Source organism: Bacillus rossius, chromosome 3 (assembly GCF_032445375.1).
Source record: "Bacillus rossius redtenbacheri isolate Brsri chromosome 3, Brsri_v3, whole genome shotgun sequence".
NCBI classification, from domain to species: Eukaryota; Metazoa; Arthropoda; class Insecta; order Phasmatodea; family Bacillidae; genus Bacillus; species Bacillus rossius.
This window is the reverse complement of record NC_086332.1, coordinates 11,904,550-11,929,246: the sequence shown is the minus strand read 5'-3', so window position 1 is coordinate 11,929,246 and position 24,697 is coordinate 11,904,550. Positions and strand designations below refer to the sequence as shown.

At 38.1% G+C, this 24,697-nt stretch overlaps 1 protein-coding gene across 3 annotated transcripts in view; it reads left to right on the top strand.

Annotated features, from left to right (window-relative positions):
- Positions 1-24,697, top strand: part of LOC134530225 (NCK-interacting protein with SH3 domain) — a 42,258-nt gene that overhangs the window by 6,541 nt on the left and 11,020 nt on the right. For all 3 annotated transcript variants that reach the window (XM_063364900.1, XM_063364898.1, XM_063364899.1), the window contains 3 exons: positions 797-999; positions 20,143-20,246; positions 23,480-23,701. In XM_063364900.1, the coding sequence (XP_063220970.1) occupies positions 797-999; positions 20,143-20,246; positions 23,480-23,701 (529 nt within the window). The remainder of the gene's footprint in view (positions 1-796; positions 1,000-20,142; positions 20,247-23,479; positions 23,702-24,697) is intronic.

Below are 24,697 nucleotides of genomic sequence, written 5' to 3'. Positions count from 1 at the left end.
TCAGTAAACATTAAAAATACTATTGAGTGCTAAATTAGTGTTTCCTGCTTATAGTGTTTTCCTGCTTATAATGTTTTTTTTTCTTTTCCCCCCCTTGAAAAACATTATAACAGGGTTCTACTGTAGTAATATTAATACAGGATATGACAAATAGGCTGGTAATCACAGGATCGCCATAATGTAATTGAGGCTCCAGTTTTTAAAAAAGACACTGATTACTGGCTACTCTATTTGTCGAACAACCTCTTATTTAAGTTTGAAGCAGCTAGACAAAATCAAGCCTGTTCACAAAACCTACTGACTAGCTCTATAAAAATAGTAAACTACTTAAAAGAACTAATGCCCCAGTGTTACCATTTACCTATTTACAAATAAAAAATTTCTTTTAGTCAAATTAAGAGTCAAATGAGTGTGTGTTTCAATTTCTGGCATAATATATAAAATTACATACATAAGGTAGTTCTTTCATAAAGTAAATCTTGTCTGTTGGCTACATATGTGGCAAGATTATTTTCTTAAAATCCATTTTGGTTTGATCTAATTAAGCTTATCAGGTGTACCACAAAATTTACCGTCAAGGAGATTAAAAAATTCAAGCTTAAGTTATTTTTGTAGATGTGTGGTTTTTAAACTATTCTGGGGACGTACCAGCTTATTACTGTACAAGCGTACATCATCACGTTTGGTTCACAGTGTTATATTGCATGCATAAATGTGATTACTGATAGGTGTGCTTGGAAGTTGGCATCACTTATAAAAATAACGTAAGAAACTAAAGTGAGGAATTTGGCCGCAGATGAATGCCGACCCGGACATCAGCAGGCACGTGATGTCGAGGGAAAAGTACCGGGACGTGGTGTCCCTTGCCCACTACTACCAGATGGAGGTTCGCTGGAGCATCCGCAAGCTGCTGCTGAGGGTGTTTGCGACCATGTGCAACCTCGATGTGGCCGTCATCCGCCTCCTCCTCAACTCCGTGCTGCCCGCAGAGCTGGCGCGGTACCGCTTCCTTTCTCTCTGCTGCGCAGTTGGTCCTCTTGGTTGTTCGTTACCAGGCTAGACAGTGGCTGATTGTTTGGTTGTGGTTGGAAAACTTATTACCGTGTTTTCTCACATAATCGTCGCAGATTTTATTCTAATATCAAGTTTGAAAAGTAGGGGTGCGACCATTGTGCGAAAAAAAATTTTTTTGTTAGGTAAAGTTATTCATAAGAACAAAACCCGTTTATGGAAAGTACGTTTATTAAAAAAAAGGCGGAGTATACAAGAGCACTCCAAACAATCTATATTAATAATTCCTTAAACAAAAACCTTTCTTCAACATTAAAAACTCTAATGCGAACGCAAGCCACTAGAATCTGACGTGAACTAACGTGTCGTAGTACACACTTGCCACGAAAGAATGCGGGCTATCAAATATTAACTCGGCACCTGACAGAGAGCGCGCGTTGCATCCAATCGGCGAGATATCGATATTCGACTACGTGCGCGCGCTCTATACGGGAAGCAACATAACCTAACATGAATGATGCGCTGGCTACAATTTTATAAGCGGTACGCTGCGGTAACGCAGACAATCAAGTAAAGGAAATACTGTTTAAAGACGTCTTTAAAAAAAAAGTTACAGGTCAGACAACTTTGTATTTCCGTTCATTGAATAAATAAGTGGTAATGACAAAAATTAAATTTTAGATTACACCTACACCGCGGCGATGCAGACAATCAGATAAAGGAAATAACTTTTTAAAATGTCTTTATAAGAAAATTTACACTCCAAACAATGTCATATTTTTCCATTAATTTATTAAGTAAGTGGTAATGACCGAATAAATATTAGAATTCTACTTTAAAATACATCGTTTTATACGGAAAAGATACCTATACAAAGCATTCGGCATCTACTAGCGGGACCAAAAACATTATGCGACGTTTACGCGAGAAGTTTTTTTATCCCATTTTGACAGCCTAAAATATGGTTGTGACGATAACGCGCGTGCGACGATTCTGCGATAAAACACGGTATACTAAATTTCATGATTACCATTTACATGATCTTGTCGCAAATGCCTCTTAGTTTCAGTAACATCATGTGGAGAGGCTTGACGAATGATATCATAGGTGGTTCGTGTCACATCTTCCTACAGTGAAAGGTCCTTCAATCCGTAGAGACAAGATTTTGTATTTTTATTTTTATAAATGCTGCTTTATAATACTTCGTTAAAACAGTGGTAATATTTATATGCTGCATTTTTACAATGAAATGATTTGTAATAAATAGGTCTAAAACTAGTGATGGGTCGAATCTCATTTTTCCCGAATCCGAATCTCGAATTCGAATTCCAAACAGTACCTCGAATCCACCCCTCGAATCCGAATCCAGATCTCAAGGGTTAATTATAAAATAATTCATAAGTTAAGAGAAAAATTTAACATTATGCAGAATTATTTAACCCTTTAAATTTATATTTAAAAAACAAGGATTTTGACACGGTCTGGATCAAGACAATTCCGTTTTTGGTCACATATGTTTCCTGCAGTGCTGAACAAACGTTCAGAGAACACTGTCACAGGTGGTGAACACAAATATTTTTTGGACAGTTTATGTAGCCTGGGTGAACATCCAGACTGAGTTTTCCAGTATTGGAGGATGTTTATTTCTGGGTTAATTGTAGGAACACGTAAGAATCTGGTCACTTCATCAATTGCTGTAGAATCCGACTTGGTGGATTTAAGGCATTCATGCATTATCTGTGAGTACAGTGATTCATGTATCCACGGAAATCGGAAAACGAAATTCAACATCCGACGGAACAATATTTTGTAGTTACCAACTTGACATTTGTTTAAAGTCCCAAATGAAGATAAACGCTTTCCTGGAATATTTAATGGAAACTGAAAGGTGCCATCTTGGCTTCAATGGTTTTAGGCCATAAGAAATATTGTCGTGCGTCTTTTAAAATTAAGCCTCACTAAAGCATAGTGATTAATATGCCCGAAGTTAAAAATGACGGGGTGTTTTCTCTAGTTTACCCATTAAAATTCTTTATATTAATATTAGTTATTTTTTGTGTTGCTCAAAATGATTGGCTAACAAATTCATTGGTTGGTAAGCCTGTGCGAATATCAGTTTTTTTAGTTCGAATCGAATTCGAATACGAATACCAAATTATTCTCGAATACGAATATTGAGTTTGAATAATTGGAATGAGAATTGAAATCCCATAAAACATGTTATATCTAGGGATGGGCAATTTACTTGGCCTGTTTACGTTTTCCTTGGAACACATCCTATTGAGGTACAGTAGAACCTCGTTAATACGTGATGGTCAGGACCGAGATATTCACGGATTACCGAATTTCACGGACTAGCGATTAAAAGCCCGGAAGGTCTTGTCAAGCTTCTCAGACACCGGCGTGCAGCTGGGTTAAGGCCGTTCACGGTAAGGGCCGGCCGTCTTCGAATTAGTGTCTCGGCTTAAAAAAATTCAGCACTGCCTAGCCATTAGTTCACGGTAGGGATGGGATTTTCGAATCTTGGATTCGTCGAATATACCGAATCCTATGGATTCGAGGATTCGTAGGATCCGAGGTGGGATTCGAGGTGGGTTATTACGAGTTTTAGGTAGAAATTGAAAATTGTAGTGCTGGACGAAGTTCGAAAATTTCGAACCGAACCGAACCCTTACGTTCGGTTCGGATCGAAACCTCTTAAAATATATTCGAAAAACCGAACGTTCGTTTAAAAAAAATTACGTTTTTCTAATTTTCTAACCTCCATTTGAGACCATACACAAAACAGTAGAACAAAATTCCATTACTTGTATAGTCCGACTTTTATCGCATAATCGTCGCCTCAACAGTTTCAAGCGCAGACAAAATATAAAAAAAAATTATTAATCGTCGCATAACTCGCATAGCATATTTTCATATAGGAGCGCTTTGTTTTTTGTTTACTTTAGAGAATTTTGTATGCATTTCTCGTACTACGTAATATAAACTATCGTACAAATGCCAAAGGTATTGTACATTTTACCTTTAACTATAGTGCGTGTACGAGAAGTGTTGTAAAATCACCCAAGATTGCGTACCCCATACGTTAAACTTAAGCGCATGTACGAGAACTCTCGTATTTCGGCAAAACTGACGTGATCAAGTTAACACAAGACAAATGCGGTAGGAAATGATTACGTAAATAACGTATTTTAAATTACTGGGATGTATTTATTTTCTTTGGCCTTTTTGGTTATAAGAACAGTCAGGTACTGATAATATTAATTTAATCTTGTGTATTAAAAGTACTGGTCCAGTAAATTTTACAGTACGCTACTAAGTTGACTAGCGTAGTCGCGGCAGCCATCATTATTTCTCGTGTTTTCTTTTTTCAGACGCAAATTTCTATAACCACACTTCTTACGTTACGTTTACAATATTATTGTTCTTGAGGTGATTTGCGATGAGCAGGCTTACGTCGTTTAAGTTTTCCAAATGGAGAAAAGATAATGACGACCCAGATGACCCAGAACCACCCCAAAAAATGTCTAAAGTTTCGTCTGATGAGCAGCATTCTTCCAAGAAAACAGCAACTGAAGTCAGCGGGTTTTGTAATGTAGATAGGTAACTTAATTCACATTCGACTTTTTTTAATGTCCTATTAAAAAGTTTTACTTATTAAAAATGTTAGGTTATGTCTGCCACAAAAATATGTTATGTGGCCTGAATGTTCGTCATCTTTATAATATTATATTTTTTAAATGAAGGTTAGTGTACACTGAAAAAGGAAGATAGTCTTTTTGAAATTTAGATGGAACTTCTTCATGAATTAAAAGTATATATATGTAAAGAAAATCAGAAATCTTTCCTTCATTATTTATTGCATAAACTTTACTTATAAAATGATTTGCAATGTTTTAATAAAGCTAAGCTATATAATGTTTTAATTTTACATATGGCTGGAGAACCTTTCTTTCTCACCATTCAGTTAAAGATCAAAATGCTGGTGGTCAGTTTGTTTTAATTCAAAACAATTATTTCTGTATGAGGTTCAGCTCGGTTCGAAATTTTTTTGCTATGGTTCGATTCAATTCAGTTCAGTTCGATTCGAAACCAGAGAACTGAGGTTCGTCCAGATCTAGAAAATTGTATACCTAAACTGTATTATAAAGGTAACGGAAATAGTACAAACATAAGATAAACTACGCTGCATTTTGTCAATTAGCATAACTACTCAATCATTTCCAACCTTCAATAATATAACATTGCAGAAAAAAATGTAACTTTTTTTTAAATGGTGTCTGTTATACAAACGTATTTTATTGAAAACATAGGAAGGATTAATTTAACAGAGCATTAGACAGATGCAAACTTACGTGTGTGGTTTTTGAGGTTATTTGTCTCTATTTTATATCAGGTTGTACTGCAACATGTTTGTTTTGACAGTTTAATTATTTATTATTATTTACGATTTATTTTATTTTTGTTTGCTCTATGTATAATATCATTTATTTTCAGAAACGGCAATATTTGGTTATGTATGTCTATGGAAAAGTGATTCTTTGGATTTTTACCGGACTATTTGAACGAGGTATTGTTGATACCCCTCTAAGGACTAATGGACTTGAAAACTGTAAACGGTAAAATTAACGCCGTAATTTTATTATGTAAATTATTAATTTTAATATTTATGTATTTGAATTTTAAGTGAAATTTTGTTATCCGCGCAATTGTTGCGTTCGGAGTTTACGTTTTCGGTAAGAAATTAGGTAACTGAAACGGTCCTTTTGGCCAATCACGGGCCACCATTTAAAAGTGAGTCTTACTGGTTATTTTGAGGAAACTAGTAAGAAAGAGAGTTCTACAATGGCCAGCTGAATGAGCGGCAACTTCGTGACGTCGGCGAATTTAAATCCTGAAAATTAGCTATCTAGCATCAGGCATCCCGGATAGTGGATGATAATTATGAACCATTAGGGAGTTCAGAACATTTAAATAGGATTTATCTAAAAAGATAAATATCATAGGAGTGATTAACGTGAGTAATAAAAGTGCCCAGATTTTTTGTGCCCTAATCTTATGCACGAATCACGAAACTCCCGTTTTTACGTCACATCGTCGCCGAAACTTATTATAAACATTGATTTCATGAATTAAATTGACTTTATAGAGGATTTAAATAATACTTGGACATAAATTTTACGAATTTACACATTAATTAACAGACTCAGTGGTCCTATAGATGAGAGGCTCTGAGCTCTGCCGATGATTTTGAACCTATCTAGCCGAGGTAAATTGATTTAAGTTCCCTAAAAAAAAAACATTAATTAAAAACTGTGTAGTGTCAACGAACCCGAATTAAGACTTTTGAAAATATTTAAATGTGCGCAACATAACTCCTGGTAATTGAACTTTTATTGAATTACTATGATGTCACCGTTAAGTTAGGTTGTTGTTTTGGATATGAATAATAATTAAATATATTAATAAGATTGAAATCTTTTAAATCGTTTTTACATTGGAAATAAAATAATTCTATATTTAATATTCACAGTGTTGTGTTGTGTTATTTGTAATTCCACCTACTCCAGTGTGTATTTATGTATGTTCCATATCAATCAAATAACACCTAACTGTGACTTACCTTATGTCAACATTACCAGTGAAGAGTCACACAATTTAAGAAATCTAATTTATTACACAGTTTTATTCAGCCCAACGTTTAAGTGTGTGTGTGGAGCCTACTAAGCAGCACGAAAGTAGCTCTACATATTTAATTGGCTACCCTAGCGGGGCCTAAACAACTAAGAAGGTTCCCGCACATATTTATTTGGAGCCCATACGGTGGGGCCGATTTTGAGGTTAAGGGACACCTCAACAATTTTTTTGTGTAAATTCTGTACCATCCGAGTACTGTGTGCAAGTGCACTATTTGTGTAACGCATTATTTTTTTCAATTACTTCCTTGCACACCACTATGGCCGACGAACAAAACAAATACTTTCTTAGAGAAAGATCACGAAGTGTAGGGGAGGAGTTTGCTACTGCACAAACCTCAAGCAGTGAGTCGAATCCTTCATCATCTGCAGGGAATTCGCCTGTAGTCACCTGTGAGGAAAGGTTAGGGCGGCTCACATCTCCCCTAATCATGGAGCAGGAAAACATAAATGACACTGTCCTACACACAATTGCACCCCAGGATAGCACTCCTACTCCACCACCAGTGACACTAGAGTCACTGATGCAGATCTTGCTGCAGACAAATGCTCAGATGAAGCAGAACGACTCTAAATTGGAAAAAAACAACACCGTTCTCACTGAAAAACTAGAGCAAAACAACACTGCTCTCACTGAAAAACTAGAGCAAAATAACATCAATCTCACGGCTGAGTTGAGGGCTGGATTGGAACAGACCAATGCTGCCATGGAACAGAACAATGCCAGCCTAAGGAATCTCGAGCACAGCATCGAGGTTAGACTCTTGCAACAACATGAGGAGATTCAGCAGATAGCCGAACAGGTCTCCCAATACAACAGCAGGGTAGATGGGTTGGAATCCCACGTCACGTCCCTGAGGAACATGATGGCCAACGAGCATCGAGGACAGGCCAACGCCAGGGAAGAGGTGCGTGAGCACATCCAGCACCTGGAGAGTAGGCTTGGTGACATCGAGGTGGCCACAGCTACGCTGAGGGACAGGTTTGAAAATCTATCTGTCCAACCGAGCCCTACAGCTGCATCAGCTGGTAGTATAGGCCAGGCCCAGGCAAGCGAGTGCCATGGACCTACTGTTCCAACACTGCCCACCACAAGCAAGCAACAGGGCGGCACCGAGTGCTACACTGAGCACCTGCCCCAGGAACCGTCACGTGTCACCCCCATCACTCATCGGCCAAGTAGCAGGACGTTTGTAAACACGTCGAGTATGGACCCTGCTACTCTGATCCACCACCCGGCCAAGCATTGGGCAGAGGCCATGCCCACGTTTTCAGGAAGGGTTACCGAGAACCCTATACGGTTCTTGAAGCGCTTTGAGGAATATGCGGCCACGTTCAATCTCAGCGAGGCTGAGGTACTAAAATGCCTCAACAGTGCGTTGAAAGGGCAGGCTTTCTACTGGTGGGAAATGCTGAGTGCAACCACCAGTAGCTACAATCACTTCCAGGCCATGTTCCGCCAGCAGTATTGGAGTCTGCGCATTCAGAGCAATCTGCGTGCCCAGCTCCATACTGAGAGGTATGACCCCAGGAAGGGCACAACGCTGGAAGCCCACCTCTCAACAATGTTTGAGAAAACTAGATACCTCGACTTGCCCATGACGGACGAGGAGTTCGTAGCGGCAATACTCACTCAGTTGCCGCTGCGCTACCAAAAGCAGTTGTCCGGCCTGACGTACCGAGACGTCACAGAGTTCAGAGAGAGGCTCCTGAACTACGACAAGCTGGAGAAAATGGACAGGACGCCAGCACCCAAGGAGGACCACGAGAGGGTACCCCAGCAGAACCGCCAGCCACCCCTGAATAACTATTGGCAAAACAGGGACAACAAGCCAAGGGACAACCGTCAGGCAGCTGTCCACACTATGACGTGGCAACCCAAGGGCAGAGAGCAAAGCTCATATGGCCGGTACGCTATGAGCCAACGCAAAGGCCCCTACAACAAGAGGAAGACCTGGTGGTCAAATACGAGGAACTATCATAGCGACGAAGAGATGTACCAGCGCAAGAGGAAGGACGACCGCAACGACAACCGCCGCCGCTCCTACTCGCCTGAAGTACGGCCTCCCAGGGAGTCCCGTGACCGACGCCCAAGATCCTCGTCTGAAGACGAGAGAGAGTACGCGAGGAAGTACCGCAAGATGGAAGAACCTCGATACCAGGGCCGGCACGAAGAAACCCGAATGCCACCTCACCATTATTCCCCCCAGACGACAGAGAATCATGGCGGCAATGCCCAGAATAGCCAGTTCTCTGGAAACAAACGCTACCAGAACGCAACGTTTCCGCCACCATTCCAGGCGCAGCATCCAGGACATCAAGCTGCATACTACCAGAGAGGGGAAGTGAACCCGGTAGCAGCCGAGTTCAAGGCTGCAGTGTCCAGCGTCGCAGGACCCAGTAATTGGAACCACAACGAACAACAACAACGTGTTCCAGGTGGACGTGCCAACCAGGGCACGTTAAACTAGAACGGGTTTCAGTTGGATCGCCCCGAACAGAAACCCACTATTCAGGCTCAGGGGTACAAAACGACAAATCTCCAATTTACAGCTGCATCAGCTACGATAAATTTATATGCACTGTTATGCTAAGAGAAAGTGAAAGGGACTTTCTATACAATGAAAACGATGAAAATAGGGTTCATCAAGTTTGTACCGTTTGTCCACATGTGACATTGAAAATTGAAGAATGCAACGTAGATGCATTAATTGACAGTGGCGCTGAAGTCACGTGTATTAGTGAGGAGTTGGTAAACTACCTCGAACACCAAGGTATAATACTACCCAAGATACCAGTACCAGCACTCAAGATAATTGGAGTGACATCAAGGGCAAGCCCTATTGTAAACAGACAGGTACTGATAACAGTACACGGCCTAGGCAGACCAAAAGACATGACTGCACTAGTTGTGAAAGGCCTAGCAAAACCGCTAATAATAGGCACCGACTTTCTATCACAATTTGGTGTAGTGATAGATTTTAAACTATGTAAAATTCATTCAAATGACTGTGAAACTCCAGTCACACTCACAGGCAAGTGGCATGTGAGGGAAAGTTTTGTGGGAATATTGTACAGTGAACCTATGCACAGGCACATATACAATGCACAAGCAAGTGAGCAACTTCAGGCATCACTTGAAGACATAAGACAGTCACTACAGGAGGTGAAGAGTGTATCACCCAGTCAGCTGCAACAACTGTTTGGTGTACTGGCCAATTTTCAGTCAGTATTTTCTGACAAGCCAGGCAGAAACAGATTCTACCAAGCGAAAATTAAAATAAATGAGGAGGCACCGTACCACCGCAAATGCTATCCCATTCCGGTGAAGTACGTTCAGGAAGCCACAGCTTACCTACAACTTATGATTGATTGGAATGTAATCAGGAGAGAAGCAAGCCCCTATGCTAACCCCATAGTTTGTGTGAGTAAACGAGACGGGACAGTAAGACTGTGTCTCGATGCTAGGGAGCTCAACAAAATTACAGTCAAGGACAGGGAAAGTCCTATACAAACGGCAGAAATTTTAAGATTGTATCAAGGTGTGAAGTATCTCACAACCATGGATCTGTCGTCAGGCTATTGGCAGATACCATTAGAGCCTAATTCCTGCCAATATACATCATTTCTGTTCAGGAATCAGCAGTATGTATTTACAGTTATGCCGTTTGGACTGTGTAACGCAGTGGCTGACTTTACGAGATGTCTAGACGCAACCTTAGGACCCGAGTGTCAGGGATTTGCAAGGGCGTATGTCGATGACATATTAATAACATCATCAAATTTTGAAGAGCACATGCAGCATGTTGCCACTGTACTGCACAAATTGCAAGAGGCAGGCATGACTGTGAAAATTAGAAAATCTGTTTTCTGCAGAGAGGAATTACCCTTTTTAGGACACATCCTCACACCTGAAGGCATTAAGACAGCCCCAGACAAGCTGCAGAACATCCAAGAGTTTCCTACACCGAGGAACGTGAAACAGCTAAGAGCGTTTCTTGGAATAATTGGGTTTTACAGGATATACTCCAACCAAGTTGCACAGTGTGCAGTTCCACTGTTCAGCCTATTGAAGAAAGGTCAGGCATGGATGTGGAGTGAAGAGCACGAGCAAGCCTTCATCAGCTTGAAAAACTTGTTCCTGACTGAACACGTCATCTACCATCCAACCCAAGGGAAGGAATTTCTGTTATACACAGATGCCTCTGACACAGCCCTAGGATGTAAGCTTGCACAGGAGGAAAATGGAATTGAAAAGACTGTAGCAATGGCTAGTCGTACTCTCAACCAAGCCGAGAGAAATTACACTGTTACAGAGCGAGAGGCTCTGGCCATCATATGGGCACTCCAGAAGTACAGGGATCTGCTACTTGGAGAAACAGTGAAATTGTTAACAGATCACCAGGCGTTAACATGCCTTAAGGCAGGCAAGTTATTTGGTAGCCGCCTTACGAGATGGTTTTTGCTACTGCAGGAATATGATATTCATATACATCATATCAAGGGATCTGCCAACACCACTGCAGATTACCTAAGTCGCATGCATGAACTGCAAGAAAGTTCACCATCTACATCAAAACGACAGAAGGAATTTTTAGTGGCACAAGTATCCACAGAAATATTTAAAACCAACCCTAAACTCCGAGATATCCTGAAGGATATAAAATGTAAACAACAGGCAGATGAGTACTGCAAAAACACCATCAACCAGCTGCAGAAGCAGTCAGCTGATAATAAAATTCACCAACATTTCTGTTTGTCAGCAGAAAATGTTTTGTTTGCCCAGTCAAGGAAGAGAGGCATTTTCGAAGATCACTGGAAACCAGTGATACCAGCTGATTTGAGGCAACCAATCACCTGGGAACTACATGTAGCCTTGGGACATGTAGGGAGCAAGAAGCTCATTGAAGCATTAAAGAGGCAAGTGTATTGGCCTAACATGTCACGCTATGTAAGTAAGGTCACAAGTGCCTGTGACCTATGTCAGAAGGTGAAACCACCTGGACAACACCTGCATGGAGAATTGCAGCCAATCATTCCAACAGCACCATTGGAATTATTATCAGTTGATTTATTTGGCCCCCTACCACAGTCAAAGGGAGGTGTTAAGTATGTTTTTGTGATGCAAGATGTTTTCACAAAATTCACCAAATTATATGCAATTGTGAACCCAACTGCAAAAGCAGTTATGCAAAAATTAAAAACTTTCGTTGAAGAAATTGGTTTACCTAAAGTGGTATTGTCAGACAGAGGTACCCAGTTTACCAGTGATTTGTGGCAAACAGGAGTCAGGAAATTAGGTGCAATACCTACAACCATCAGTGTACGGCATCCACAAAGTAACCCTGTGGAAAGACTCATGAAGTCAATAGGGAGTCTTTTACGTACGCTATGCCATAACTCGCAGCAATCATGGCGAGATAAGTTGCCATATGTAGAGTGCGTTATTAACCATACTGTACATGGTTCTATTGGAGTTACCCCTGGAGAAGCCATGAGCCTGAATAGATCGGTGGCGATCAACCCGAAATATTTACCCCGATGTGAACACACCCCTAATGAAGAGGAAAAACTACCTACAGGAGAAGAGGTAGAAGCTCTAGTGAAGAGGAAGTTGACAGCAGAAGCTGACATCAGACGCAAGAGGAAACCAGCATCAAAATTAGCAAAATTTAAAATTGGAGACCAGGTACTGAAGAAAACAACTCCGGTAAGCAAGGCCTGGGAACATGTAACCAAGAAATTGTTTTTGTTATTTGAAGGTCCTTATGTCATCACAGACATAGTACAAGAGAATTGCTATGCACTAGCAGAGCCAGCAACAGGCCGACCAGTAGGCCGTTATAATATAACGCAGTTAAGGGAATACAAGAGCCCTACTACTATGTAAGCAGTACCGACCTAAGCTGCGAATGCCTCGTGATGGTACAAGGTGTAGTACCATAAACAGCTGAGAGCAGTCTAAGTGTAAGTTTCAGACCAAGGATCTGAACTGTACAGAGGAGTAAGTGTATGTCACTGTGATTATGTGATCTAGTACGCCATGTGAGGCGTAGTGCAGCCACTGTAATTTGTAATGTTAAGCGGAGGTGTAATTCCCGCTTGTTTCTGTGTAAAGGTGAAGTAAAATGCCACCTATGCAGATATTTACCCTGTGGTTATGCGGAAGTGTAATTCCCGCTATATTGCTGTATTTGAGGTGAAGTGAAATGCCACCCATACAGATGTTATTGTAGCCTGTGAAGCTACCTGTGTACAATGTGTATTGTATTTATGTATCAGTTGGCTTGCACAATTCCTCGTATGAGTATGAACTCAAATGTCACTAAGACATATATATACAACATTAGACTAGCCTATACCTATGTGAAGCTGTATGTACTGTGTACTAACAAACGAGAAGAAATTAAGCTTATTTAGTGTCGATGTAACTAGGTGGTATGATACCCCATCCTGCTGTGTAGACATATATAAACACTGGCATGCAAAGCATCTCTAAAAGCACATAACCCTTTGCAACTACAAGCAGAGTAATATTATGCAGGTTACCTTGATTTAATGATGATGCTGAGTAATCCAATAGGCGTCGTTATGTTGATGATGAAAAATAGAAAATCACTAAATTTTCTAATATTTATAGAAGAACTCACTAAGATTTTAAAACTTCACTATTTTATTACCATTTCTGGGATGAATTTAGGGAAAAGAATGATCTTTAGGATTGCATTCTACCCAGAATGCAGGTTAGAAAAGTATGCACTCATTTCGCATACAAATCCAATCAGATTTAGCTGAAATATTTAGTTTATTAAACTTTGGATGTCAAGGCATTGATATTTTATGAAATGAAAACACTGAAATTTGAAATCGATGATTTTTAAGAATTTATTGGGAGAAGCCCCTATACGAGAAAATTACGTCGTCTCAACACTATTCACTCGCATCACTGTCATAGTTGCTTGAATAGTATTCTTCGAATGATGTGAAGAATAGCGAAGAATGTGGATCTGAAAAACTCAGGATCTAAGCCCTTTGTCACGAGAAGTGAAGATACTCCGGCAAACAAGTGTCCACAAGCAACTTCGCCTAACAGAAGTTATAAAATTGAAGAAGCAAGAAAATTTTCTTAAAAAGAAATGAAAAAGATATTGAACATGTGATACCCTATGTTGAAAGCTATCCTGATACAGCATGTTTGTGAAACAGCTGATTTGTAAAAGGAACCTTAGCTACACTGAAGCCAGGAGCCTCAGTAGATTACAAGACTCATGTGTTACTGATAGTAACCAAGATGAGATGAAATGTGAACATTATTCAACCCAGCGAGACCGCTACGGGATGAAAACACAGTAATGGAAGATGAGAGGAGGAAGATAAAGCCTCTACAGCTGTTGAGCTGAGCACAGCAGACTGAAATTGAAAAAGTTACTAAGTTGGTAATTGTGTAAACCAACGACTTCTCTGTATAGGAGAAGATAATGTAAACAATGTGTAAAAACGCTATGAAATTTTGATTGTATAACTTGTAAACATAATGAAAGGTTAATGGTATGTTATGTAAATGTTATTATATATATATAGTTATATATAAATGTTATATTATATGATCAATTGCTAGTATGTACTATGTAAACATAACAATGAACTATTAATTGTCAGTATGTACATGATATGATATATATTCTTGGATGAAATGTTAACAAGTGTGATGAAATGCAAATGTAAATTGCAAGCTAAATATGCTATAGTTAAATGCAAATATTTTTAATAATGAAATGTAAACATGTAAGTTACAAACATTGAGTAATGAATATAAATTATGTTAGCTATCAATATGTTATAATGAAAAGCAAAACATGTGATGTTTGATATTCAATAATGATACGCTATAATGAAATGTTGTGGTGAAATGTATGAAATCTCATGAAATGAGAACACAAACAAGCAAATGCACTGTGATGCATACTAATCAAGTACGAACTAACAATGTGATATGTTAGTAGCAAGCAAAGTACTAATATTGAATTTAATGGATATTGATAACCAGGCATTGTTATGCAAGAATTGAGATTTAATAATTAATAGTATTTATTTATTTTTTTTTTCTAACAATGATGTTAATAATGAGAATGTTATATGTTAAGCTAGGAATTTTAAGGTTAATTTAAGATATTTTTGTTTTAACGGTGACGTCATAGTGTTCCGCGGCAAGTACACAAGTTGTATTGCCTGCAGACACTTGTATTTGCAAGAGTACAAGTACGCACATAGTGATTAAGGTATCGATTAAGACCCGGACACCTATACTTAAGTCAGGTGCGAAGGTTACACCAGAGTGAGCTAGACGTAGTGCGGTTCGCAACGATTGTGTACCTAACAGTGATGGGAATAGACGAGTGCTTCCTTGTGGGAAGTGGTGACCTCGCCCCACGCAATCAGCACCGCAGACGCCACGACGCCGTCTCGCGCGTAGTCGTGAGGCAGGGCGGCTGGACGCCGCCACATCAGCAGTTGATGACGTCAGCTGCAGTGCCAGATGCCGTGCTGTCTGGTACAGCATCATCGCCCCACGCCAGACCCCGTCGACGCGTGGTGAACCAGGCCAGGTTTGTTGGTCGTTTTGAGGACAGGCGCCGTCTCGACGCCGCTGTCCGCTGCAGGAAGGAGGAGTCGCAGCAAGGATGCAGTCATCACCGCAGATGGACGTTGACCCATTGCCGTGACGTGACCTGGAGAACGTCCTATTGTTGACTCACGTGTACATTGCACCCCTTCGAATCCCTTTAGTGAATCATACTCACAGTAAGTAAGTCCTCCCGAGTCCTTCTCAACAGGAGCGGCTCAAGGCAGAAGCTGTCGGAGAGCAGCAGCAGTTCCAGCCTTCGAAGATTTTGCACTGCAAAATCCGTGAACTTCTTCGCGCAGGTCTGTTAGCAGCGACGACCCGATAAAAAGTGTTTAAAAAGGCGCGATTTTCAGGCGCGCAACGGTAAAAAACGAATCGAGGAGAGGTAGTCTCTCTCAAGTTGTTTTTTTTGTTTGTCGTTTGGTGCGCGCGTTGCTAGGCAACGAAGAGTGTTGTGTATTGTGCGACGGAGAAAGAGAAGTGCCAATCACATTGCACCGTTTTGAACAGGTCAAAGAGCACTGTTCAATGTAATTGACAAGGGCGGCAAAATCTGTACTGCAACATGTTTGTTTTGACAGTTTAATTATTTATTATTATTTACGATTTATTTTATTTTTGTTTGCTCTATGTATAATATCATTTATTTTCAGAAACGGCAATATTTGGTTATGTATGTCTATGGAAAAGTGATTCTTTGGATTTTTACCGGACTATTTGAACGAGGTATTGTTGATACCCCTCTAAGGACTAATGGACTTGAAAACTGTAAACGGTAAAATTAACGCCGTAATTTTATTATGTAAATTATTAATTTTAATATTTATGTATTTGAATTTTAAGTGAAATTTTGTTATCCGCGCAATTGTTGCGTTCGGAGTTTACGTTTTCGGTAAGAAATTAGGTAACTGAAACGGTCCTTTTGGCCAATCACGGGCCACCATTTAAAAGTGAGTCTTACTGGTTATTTTGAGGAAACTAGTAAGAAAGAGAGTTCTACAATGGCCAGCTGAATGAGCGGCAACTTCGTGACGTCGGCGAATTTAAATCCTGAAAATTAGCTATCTAGCATCAGGCATCCCGGATAGTGGATGATAATTATGAACCATTAGGGAGTTCAGAACAATTAAATAGGATTTATCTAAAAAGATAAATATCATAGGAGTGATTAACGTGAGTAATAAAAGTGCCCAGATTTTTTGTGCCCTAATCTTATGCACGAATCACGAAACTCCCGTTTTTACGTCACATCGTCGCCGAAACTTATTATAAACATTGATTTCATGAATTAAATTGACTTTATAGAGGATTTAAATAATACTTGGACATAAATTTTACGAATTTACACATTAATTAACAGACTCAGTGGTCCTATAGATGAGAGGCTCTGAGCTCTGCCGATGATTTTGAACCTATCTAGCCGAGGTAAATTGATTTAAGTTCCCTAAAAAAAAAACATTAATTAAAAACTGTGTAGTGTCAACGAACCCGAATTAAGACTTTTGAAAATATTTAAATGTGCGCAACATAACTCCTGGTAATTGAACTTTTATTGAATTACTATGATGTCACCGTTAAGTTAGGTTGTTGTTTTGGATATGAATAATAATTAAATATATTAATAAGATTGAAATCTTTTAAATCGTTTTTACATTGGAAATAAAATAATTCTATATTTAATATTCACAGTGTTGTGTTGTGTTATTTGTAATTCCACCTACTCCAGTGTGTATTTATGTATGTTCCATATCAATCAAATAACACCTAACTGTGACTTACCTTATGTCAACATTACCAGTGAAGAGTCACACAATTTAAGAAATCTAATTTATTACACAGTTTTATTCAGCCCAACGTTTAAGTGTGTGTGTGGAGCCTACTAAGCAGCACGAAAGTAGCTCTACATATTTAATTGGCTACCCTAGCGGGGCCTAAACAACTAAGAAGGTTCCCGCACAAGGTGTATACACTATGCACTTATTTTATAATTTTATAAATACACATGTGATTTTTTTTAATACATAGGTCTATGTAATTTTTTAAAATAAATGTGTGATTTTTTTTAATAATATGTGAAGTTTAGTGTGGGCCTGGGATTCGAGATTCGATGACAAACACTGAGGATTCGAACAAGGATTCGGATTCGACCAAAATGTGGATTCGTCCCATCCCTAGTTCACGGTCATTTACAACAGACGAAGAGAGAAAGATAAGATCGTGCCGACCTTGCACCCTCCCCCCTCGCCCACTTCGTACAGCCGAATGCCAGCCAGACACGTCACTCACCAGGCGCCTGCTGTCACTTGCCAGGCGCCTGCCGTGCGTTGGCGGGTGGAAACAAACAAAGGGAGACGGGAAGCAGAAGTCAGGACATCCCCCTCAAGTTTAAAGAGTGACAAATGTGACAGCTGAAAGGGGGGCGACACAAAGGGTCGGTACAAACAGCTTTGCAGAGTTTGGCGGCCCACGCGATGGCTTGCAGTGTTTGCCGGCCGGCCCACGTGACGTTAATTTTAAGCGCTGATAATTTTTACTTCTTTTTTTTTTCTCTTTTAAATCGTCCCGGATTATCCTATTCCCGAATTAGCGCATCACGGATTAACGAGGTTCTACTGTATTGTACTTTTAATTCGTTATTATATAAAAAAAATTATGAAGCTTGTACTGATTTGGGAAACACTTTATATTCATGAACATGGATGCATTGTCACTACATTGGCATTAAATAAGGCATAAATCACATATGTATTCTCAGAATATGCTAAAAAATAAAATAAAGCATTTTTGGGATCTAGACTAAATATGAATCTTGTTTTTTTTTAAATAACTTTACAGAGAAATCTGTTACTTAGTAATACAACAGTAATGCCGACCATCATCACAAGTTACGGTCACACATGTAGTAATAACAATGAAATAATGAATGACAAAAATTAATACAATATACAATTATTATTTTAATAACGGATTATCCAGGTTTTTTTTTTTTTTTTTTTACAGGATTTCAATTGTCCGGGCATCGGCGGGTCCCAATTAACACGTATAATGGGGAGTTTACTATTTTTTATCCATCTGCTGCCAAGGCGCAGTAAGCCTCGGGAGATGTTACGTCACATGACCTTGGCCTTAACCCAGCTGCACGCCTGTGTCTGAGAAGCTTGACAAGACCTTCCGGGCTTTTAATCGCTAGTCCGTGAAATTCGGTAATCCGTGATTATCTCGGTCCCGACCATCACGTATTAACAAGGTTCTACTGTACCTCAATAGGATGTTTTCCAAGGAAAACGTGAACAGGCCAAATTAATTGTAAGCATTTAAGTTTTTAAATATTTTTCTTCCAATCCCGAATCTTTTCCCTCTAATTTTGAATCTTTCGAATACTAGAGATTCGGTGGGATTCGAGGATTCGAGGATTCGACCGGCCCATCCCTATCTAAAACAGATTAATTCAGAACAATAATAATCAATTGGTAGAGACCGGAAAAATTCGCGGATACATTTCACGATATGCTAGAATCCAAACAACTGTACATTTATATTGCTTCTGTGATTGGCTTACAGTTTATCTGAAGGACTTTTAGCCAATGGGAAACCTTCAAGCAAAAAAGTATCGAATCGCAAGCGTCCCAGTTGACAAGTGTCACGAATCAATAGCCAATGAGCAAGTGGCATTTGCCTGAGTACGTAGAGGGTTGTGGAGTCTATCCTAGAGGTCAACGAAAGAGCGAATTTTTCCAGTCTCTATCAATTGGCTAGCATTTGTAGTTCAAAAGTGATTCAATATGCTATGCATGGGAAAAATTTATTAATTTTTCTGATATATGAATTTAAAACATGGCTAATTTATGATTTGAATTAAGTTTTGGTGAAATTTTGCGTGATTCCATGATATAACTTTCATTTCAGTGTATGTGGTGTGTTATTTTGGTTTTATCACAATACACCATATCATCTTGTACCTATCAGTGCAGCATTCTGTGGTTTGGTACATTCCGTAATCGGGCACTAATCAAACCTTTCGCATTCAAAATTTTTCAGGTGGATTCTGACTGTTGACCTTGGCCATTAGATCCCGTTGCCACACTGCTGGCGTTTTTAGTGCACTTAGAGTTTATCATTACTGTTAGTTTTCATGTCACTTCAGTGTTTTGTGTTTTCTAGCAAGATACATTTCACACGAGTACATTTCAATAATGATTATTTTGAAGAAGACCAATGCTCATCTGTATTTTTTTTTTCTTTTATAACCAGCTTATTTAACTTGTTTTAAACACCAATGTATTGAATATAAAATTTTCTTTGATTTTTCTGTTAACATTATATTGAAAACCAGTTATCTGGCAAAATCAGTAATCTGATATGGACCAAACTTGTCGCATCAAAGACTGTATCTTGCTTAGTCTTTGCTTTTTTTTGGGTTAAATTGCTGAAGGACTTTTCACATCATTGACTTAATTATTAAATTTAATAAATTAAATTCATTACTTTGAATTTGAAGAATTTCACATGACTCATGTTATTGCTTTTTCTTTTTTAGTTTATACGGCTTGGTTGTTAAATGTTTAGATTTTTAGGTGTTTGTTTTTGTGGGGGGTTTTTTTTTAGGAGGTAGTTGCATTAAAAAAAAATTTGACAATTAAAAAAGTAAACAAATTTTATCTGTCACAGTGTGTGTGCAAGTATTTGTGTGTGCCCTTAAGCATTCTTACATTGTTTGTGTTTTATCTCACTTTCCTAGATTTTGATTTTGTACTATAATGTGTGCGATGACTAGCTTATGGTTTTTTTCCCTCTGTTTTTTTTTTACAGAGATATGTGTAGTAATGCCAATGATAGGGAGCGTCTCTCACACACTGCAGTTCTACTCACTATGATATTTTGTATGGGTGAACCAATGCCAGTCACACACAATGGTAACTAGAGTTTTCACATATCTACGTACATTTAAGACTATGTACATTTCTAAGCCCTAAATAATTTTAATTTTTAAAATATATATATCCAATGATATATTTTAATATTTTAATGATATGCCCCATACATTAAATGATATATGATTTAAGGTAATTATAAAATGGTTTCATTAAAGCTGTAGTTCTCATTACTAGTGACCTGAAAAAAAGGGAGGTTTTTTCCCTTAAAAGCAGTGAATTTTTCACAAAATTCACAACAAAAAGCAAAATTATTTAATTTTTATATTCACTTTTGTTACGGCATTTAATTTTTAAAAAAATATTTAAAAATAACCTAATGCTTATAAGTTATAACTAATGTCACAGAAATACTTTTTTCATAATTGTTTTATCTTACTACTTTTAAAACTAAAGGTGCTAAAAAATTCAAACTTTAAGAGTTGGATTTAGTCATCAAAAGACAGCAAGTGAACACTTCAACATTGCTTTCTTTCAAGTTCTGCTTTCTGTCTGTGACAACTAAGTAGTAGTGACTAAATAACCATTCAGTGTCAACATTGTTTGTAGGTCTGCAAACAGCATGCAGAACTTCTAGTGCAAAATGATTGTAATTCATACTCAGAGAAATCTTCATTTTTGACATATCTATGTGCTTTTCTGTCTTGCAAATCCCTTGCACATTTTCATTAAGGGCTTCATTACCCTATAAAAGATCTGTGTTCTCCATAGAAATGATGGAGTTTGGGAATAGTTTTCATTAGTGAATTAACATCTTTTGAATTGTTAAGAATGATGTTCTTTGGGTTGAAACATTTATTTAAAGTCCTGAATACTGGTGCAGAAGGGTCATTGTCCAACATCATTATCACTAGAGTAGTTCTGCCTGAATTCACACGTTTGTCACTTTTAAAGTGCTTTGCAACGGAATCTTTTCTTTCAAATGTAACTCAACAGTTGCAGTATTTACCGTATTTACTCGCATAGGTCGCCATCGCATACAGGTCGCACCCATAATTTGAGGTCTTGAATTTGGTATTTAAGATTCCCCCCATATAGGTCGCACCTGTAATTTAATGACGCGAACGGCCGGCGCGCCGTGCACGAAACAGTTAACTGGTACTATAAAACTCCGCTACTACGAGAGCTGATAATGGCGTGATAAATTGTTGTAACAACAAGTACTCGTAATAACTGAATATAGAAAATTGAAGTCAAGTTAGATTCCTGACTTCTTAAAATGTCCTAATTGTAGACTATAACTGGAAAACAATACTTTGTATTGAAAAAATGCACAGAATAAAAGTTGTAGTAAATTTAATTACGAATAAAAAAGGCCTGTTATGATTTTTTTTATATCTACAGCAGTTTTCGTTTTAAACACACAATATATTTGCTCAAATAAAAAAATACAGTGGGTACTTTAAGTGTAGATAAAATTAGCTAGTAGGCCTAAAAACATAGTGAAAAAGTAATGTTTATAGTCGGCAATGAACATTTTAAATCGCAAAATATACATATTTTATAACATGAAAAGTTGCTTTTATTTCTAAACATGTATTTAAGCCTAGGCGTGTAAAAGTACGAGTAATTATAGCAGGAGACAATCTAAAATGTACTAGGGAAAAACGTAAAATCACGAATGTATAAACGTAACAGAATTGTCGGGAATATTACGTGGCTGCTGATACTGTATTTATGTCACAACTTAGCTGAAATACTGGTACGAGACATAAACTTCACAAGATCAAATGAGCGGAGTCTTGGTAACTGTTTTATACGTACGTATTTTATAATTTCGGAAGTATTGTACAGTTGACGCATATTTTTAAACTGACTATTTATATCTGGGGATCGTAAATAATTAATTATTGGTATCAAGACATCAAGATGAACGTAAACTTGAACACGTCACGGCAGCGAGAAAACTGGTGCGTATACCAATAAACTGGTATTAGAACTGGACAAAACTGGTACACGGGAGGTGGAGCTTATGTTTTTCCGCTAAGCTCGCATCTATTGGCTGGCTGCTAATGGAAGGTCACGAGTCTGGGCGGAGCGTTGAGTGAGCATGCGCAGCTCAGAGAACAGAGAGAGCCAGCCGGCGACTACGCCGCGCCGAAACAACAGCTGATCGAGTACAATGACCTTTCTCCGCGCACGGCGCGCTATTGACGGTAAATTTCCATCAATTTGCAGCTCTTTTTTTTTAATTTTTTAACTGTGGTGCAATGCGTATGTGTAATGTAGCCCGTGTATTTGTGTGTATGTGTATCTGTTCTAAACGCTGCAGGATGCGACTATTTTAATTAACTTTAACATATTTCTTTCTTTTCCCTTTATTTACACTTTTTTACTTTGTCCCCATGAAAAGTGCAAATAAGGGGTTTTGCTGTAAACTTCTTTTTTGCATTTTAAAGCAAAATATTGCAAAAAAAATCCTCAAAAATTTTAAAACATTTTCCTTCACATATAGGTCGCACTTCATTTCCCCCCCCCCATCAAATCTGGTAAAATTGCCGCGACCTATATGCGAGTAAATATGGTACATTAGTGTAATGGCATTGAATGCATAAATACAGTCACTTTTAAACTCTTGAGCTCGCTGCCTTGCACTAATCACATTTAAAACTGAAAATATTGATAATGGGGTTATTTCATTATTTACACAACTTGTGTTAATACTGGAAGCAGGCAGTCATAAAATAACATTTCAGTCACTGCAGCATAAAAGACTGACTCATTTTAGAAGCAGAGTGTGTAGTTTTTCAACTAAGCTCGTCCAACCCTGTAAACTGTAAATAAAAACAACAGCTGTCAAAACTGGTATAAGTAACACAGTTTAGATGCTGAGCGTGTAGTTATTCACTAAGCTTTTCCAGCCTTCGACCTAGTATGTGATGATACAGTAATGGTTCATAGTGTGTTAGATAGAAGAGGTTCAAAACATGAGCACAGTTGGAAACGTAACATTCGTTTATTTGTGTAGAAATTCGCGAAAAAGATGGAAAAAATTAGAAAATTGCATTTTAACTTCAAAACATCACAGTTTACGTTGTTTTTCGAGTTTATTGCGATCACACTTTTTCAGTTCCCTACTCATTACACAATGCACACACAAAAATGTTTTTATAAATCTCATTATTTTTGCTTGTTTTTGATTGTAAATGTTACCCTAAAATTATTTTGAGATAATTTGATACAAATAAACTTCCTTTTGAAACTTGTTTTTCCAGACCATCTAGGCATCAGTTTTGTTGACTTTATAATAAATCTGATTGAGATGGATCTGATTTCTGATGAGGATGAACAGCTGTGTGATGTCATGCTCAATTTGCTACTGAGCTACAACCTTCAGTTCACTTCTGCTGTGGATAACTTGGTCATGAAGACTCTGGAAAAGTGGACAGTAGTCAAGAATTTTACTGAAAAGACTTTGCTGCTTTTGAACAGAGAAGGTAAGAATGTAATGTGATTAATCACTTATATTAAACGTCTCAGTACCAGTCTTTGTTGGGTTTCCTGATATGAGGACCATGTTTCATTTAGTAAAATCATCCCTAACTACAGCAAAATTTATCTAATACGGGTATGGGATGTCATGAGTAGGTCAAAGTTATGAGTGTTTTTAATTCACCGTCAGTTTGACTGTAGAAACCATAGTAAATTCATAATTTGTGAGAGCTCTTCTGTGGCCATTTTTGTCAGTATGAGTGCTTTAAGTGGCCTCTGTTAAAACTGCAAGTTTTGAATTTTTGAGTAATATGATTATAACATTCACCAACAGATTAATAAAATTAGAATTGAATTATTTCATCATATACTTTGGCCAATATTGTAATTATTGATTGTAGTATCAGGTAATTGTGGTTTCGGAGGATTGGTGGAGGCATGGGAGTATCTGGAATTGGTATTTTAAATGGAGGTATCGGAACAACCCTAAATGAAAGACTAATAATTCACAGGCAAGGAAATTATGTTTGAAATTTAACATAGTACATGTAGAAAGAAACTGTAACCAACCTCAAAAGCAACAAAAAAATTTTACAAATAACATTCACACACATAACAAATACATAGGACACCCAATGTACTTTGTAATTGTAATCTCCAGGTGATGTGAATTCGTTATTTCAAATTTCACATGCCAATAATCAATTAAGTAAGTGCTACACTGTGCCTGTGATCCAATAAATGATGTACATATGGCATGCGATAAGTATAATGTTTTGGTGTTCATGCAAAAAGAAGACGTTTATTAGTAAGGGAATGTTTTTTTTTATTTTGACTTGACTGAGTTTTTTAATTTTAATGGATATATAAGATGAGCAGATATGAATACTAATCAATGCCTAAATTATTTTTAAAAATAATTATTGAATGTTGTGTCTCATTTTGACTATATATTTTAAACTGAGAAAAAATGAGTAATACCATCTCTAAAACCTATAAAC